The sequence below is a fragment of the Mercenaria mercenaria genome, chromosome 3, assembly GCF_021730395.1.
Source record: "Mercenaria mercenaria strain notata chromosome 3, MADL_Memer_1, whole genome shotgun sequence".
Taxonomy (NCBI): domain Eukaryota; kingdom Metazoa; phylum Mollusca; class Bivalvia; order Venerida; family Veneridae; genus Mercenaria; species Mercenaria mercenaria.
The window spans coordinates 81,651,574-81,655,772 of NC_069363.1; the positions used below are offsets into that span (position 1 = coordinate 81,651,574).

Sequence of the window (4,199 nt, forward strand, 5' to 3'; positions counted from 1 at the left end):
CTTCGTGTTTTTCTCAGTTTCAGATACTGTCGACATCTGTCAAGAGTAATTTTTCCGAGTTTATATATCTATATGTTGACATTTTATGCATAGTTATAGTGGTTTCATTAATTGTGATGCAAAAACAGTAACATCAGAATGAAACTTTGAATAAATAGTTGTTTGCAGTAGTTTTATTATGACATGTATGTATTGTTTCTTCAGACAAAAATACCGATTTGGTGTTCTTAATAAACTTTGAATATTGAAAAAAGAAGCACGGGTACCTATCATTTTTATTTTTTATTTTAACTTGTCATACATCAATCTATAAATATGCAAAGTTACAAAAAATTCTGTCCGCTAGAAATAATTGTGAAAAACATCTTTAAAACAAACAAACAAACGAACAAACAAATAATAAATAATTTTACATATTTCAAATATAATTATATATACAGTACAACCTCTCCAGAGAGGCCATCTCTTAAGCAAAAACCTCTCTATAACAACATCATTAAAATTTCCCTAAACTGAAATATACTATCAAATTTACCTCTCCAGAACAACAACCTCTACAAAGCAGTCAATATTTGTATCTCCCAAAGGGTGTTGCTCTAAGACGTTGCACTGTATATATTTATAATTTTTCAATATTTTTTCCTCAAATTTTCACCTTAATAAAGCCAACTTGTGTTAAATGCTATTAGGTGATTACGGTAATGAGGATGACGAAAATAAAACATCACAAACATCTTAAAATGTTTTTATTTCACTCGAGAGACCAACGAAATGCTCTATTGAATTTTACTTTATAGGAATGCCTTTGCGTATCGGATCTTAAAATATGGCTTTTAATGTTGGTTTGCAAAAACGAGCGAACTAGACATCTGAAAATGTCTTCAATTTATCTATAATTAATTAACATAGAATAAAACACAATATTGATAAGTATATAACAATTATTTATCAGTTTTATATTAATTTTGCAGGTACAAGTAGTTACAACTATAATATACACTGAATTGCACTGCGTGTAACAAATTTGTACTGATCTGATATGGATACCTTAAATCAATATTCCGAATACAGAAATGCTTTAAGGATATGGAAATCCGTACCGCCAATGCTTCTTGTGCTTGGAACTCTGGGAAATCTGTTGACCATTGTTGTTTTAATGAGGAGCAAAAGCCGGATGTCGTCAACTGCGTTATATCTTTCCTCATTAGCAGTGTCAGATTTACTCGTGCTTTGGACAGGACTATTAAGGCAGTGGATCAACTATATGTTTGACGTTGATGTACGCCATTTCTCTGTGGCAGGCTGCAAGATTCACGTATTCCTTGTATATTTCGCCACACAGTGTTCATCATGGCTTCTCGTCGCTGTGACGTCAGAGAGATTTATTGGTGTGTTGCTACCACATAAAGTAAAACAAGGCTGCACAACACGTATTGCCATAGTAACTATTTCTATCATCGTTGGTAGTCTCATGCTTTTAAATGTACATTGGTTTTATGGAATGGGAGCCAGCGTCACAGTTTATAATAATATTACGTATCAGTTTAAATGTAGTTCCATATACGATCACTACTATGATTTTCTTGGGTTCGAATGGCCGTGGATTGACCTTTGCATTTTCAGTTTGGGACCGTTTACAATTTTATTAATAGGGAACATCTCTATAATTGTTCGTGTGCTTGTGAGCAAACATAAAACACGAACACGAATTGCACCATTAAATGCAGGCTTGGGAGTAAATAGGTCAGGCAAGACATCTCAGCTTACAGTCATGCTGGTGCTGTTAAATGTGGTGTTCTTCACGTGTACTATACCAATATCTATATATCTGATTGGAGAACAAGAATGGCTAAGGACGCTTGAAACTTATCATGAATTGGCTATTCTGAGACTAAGATGGGCCGTCGTAAATTTATTTATGTATTTGAACAATGCTATTAATTTCATACTATACTTTCTGAGTGGATCTCGATTTAGACAAGAAGTTAAATCACTGTTTTGCGGTGGTCGCTCCAATGCATTATTTGGGACTGGTACAGCGGCACGAGTCTGGCCTGGATCAGCAGCCATGAGGTCAAGAAGCACGCTTAAATCGGAACAAACTAACTGTGAGCCGTCCTCTAATATCTCTGTTTTGCAAAATTTACAGTTGCCTGTAGCAGCTGAACGACGACGTCACATAACGGAGGAAAGTAACGCTTAGACTTACTAAGGTCGCATTTTGGTTACATATAATTTCTACATGGCGTATGTAAGTGAAAATTAACCAAAGGCAATTTATATGGCAATGTTTGTGTATACAAATTTTCGCCACAAAAATCACTTTTTTGTTTTTCATAAATGAACTGTTTACATTGATGCCAATATGCCATATATTTCATAGACTGTCACAGGGATTTTAGACAGCCTTTTGTTTGACCTTTTGAGAAATCAATGTTTACGATTTTTCTCAAACGCAGAATGCCATTCAGTATGAAATTTCAATATATATAGGTAACAAGATATATGTGCAAGATAATATTTCTGTTAGATTCTTTAAATTAAATATCTTGAATGGCAGAATATGTCAATGAAATGCATGAGCTATTAGTCCAGTCAGCTTTATACGGAAACAGGTTGGTTAGAAATGTAGAAAGTTTAGAAAATGTTAACTTTGCAACTGTAGAAACATTGAAGATAAAAATCATTTTGTGTTAATCTGTCCAGTCAATTGTTTATGCTTCATCATGAGCACAATGTCATAAATTTCAGCTATTACCATAGACCCATAGACATCGAGTAAAACAGTCATTTAATAAATTTTAAGGTGTATATATTGTGAAAAATAAGCTTAATTATTCCGTTCAAACGTTTTGAATTCAATGTTTTTCGTTGTAAATATTTCGCTTGTGTTACCTTACTACACACAAAATACTGAATATCAGTGTTTGTTTACGGGAAATAATATGTTTCAGTCTAGATATACTAACATTGTGACATGTTATGTTCTGTAAGACAGTTGATTATATACTAGAAAAAAATATTTATCAGAGTAATGTTTGAATTTGAATTGCACTCACTACTGGCAATTTAATAAAAACATTGAAAGTAGTATTAATACTGAATGGTTACATTCAAATTTGTATTTCGACATAAACTATTCGTAACCATTATCCTAAGTTCATTTTACTTAATTATGCATGTAGTAAAATACAACACGAATCATAATTTTTTTTCGGCGAACGCTGTCTAAGAACGAATTCGTTACCTATGCCACGTGACTTCAGTTTGCAAATCAAACTACTTGATAACGCCTTATAGATAATTTATCAAAATGGAAGATTTATGTAACAGTCTGCCTGATTGGACGAGAGTGTCAATTTCTTTCACTCTGTTGATTGTGCTACGCTGAGTGAAATGTAGACAAAGCGTTTATCCTAAACGACGCTGTTCACAGTTTTAAAGCTAACTTTGGCTCAGTATATTTAGCAAGAATATTGATATATCTCAAAATGATAAGTAAGTTTAATAAATATGATAAAAACCTGTTCAAATACCAACATATATCAAATTAAAGAAAGAGCTGAATACGGTTTGCGTATCACATGAATAAGGGTGTGATAAGAGTCTTTTATGTAGAGAAGTGCTTTTTAAAAGATTTTTCTTGTTACAATTGTCGTCTGTATATGAAAAGGTTTCTTGCTTTTGTGACTTATTCAGATTGCATATTAAAATGAGTACTTGTTTGCTTTGATATATTTGTTATAAATTATTTAACTGATTTATTATATATGAATATTTTTCTTTACTAGTATGGTATGCAAATATTGAACTCAGTTGAAATCTGTTTTATTATGTATATGCTATATAATGACTGAATCTCATTACACTGAAATGAAGGTACGCTGCATACAGTTTATCTTTGTGATATGACTACGGTCAAACTTTGCTTATGAAACAGAAATATTGAAATAATTACAATTGTATCTTTTGCTTGACCTTCACTTTTTTATAGGTGTGACGTCATTGTCCAAAGATTCATGAATAGCGAATATGCATTTGTTAAAGCGGGATCAGTTGGCCTATTTTAGAAATAAATAAAAATAATAAATAAAAAAATCCTTTAATTGATTTTTTTCTCATGTATTCTAATCAAACTTGATTTGTAGCATCTTTATTAGGCCCACAGCCAACTTTGTTCAGCTGGGACATTTGACCCC

The 4,199-nt window shown here is 32.3% G+C and overlaps 1 protein-coding gene across 1 annotated transcript; it reads left to right on the plus strand.

Moving 5' to 3' along the window:
* The first annotated feature begins 987 nt into the window (after positions 1-987).
* Positions 988-2,775, plus strand: LOC128556061 (neuromedin-U receptor 2-like). The gene has a single exon (XM_053539975.1). It carries the CDS (start codon positions 1,040-1,042, stop codon positions 2,201-2,203), a length of 1,164 nt encoding a protein of 387 aa, XP_053395950.1. The 5' UTR covers positions 988-1,039; the 3' UTR covers positions 2,204-2,775.
* The last annotated feature ends 1,424 nt before the right edge of the window (positions 2,776-4,199 follow it).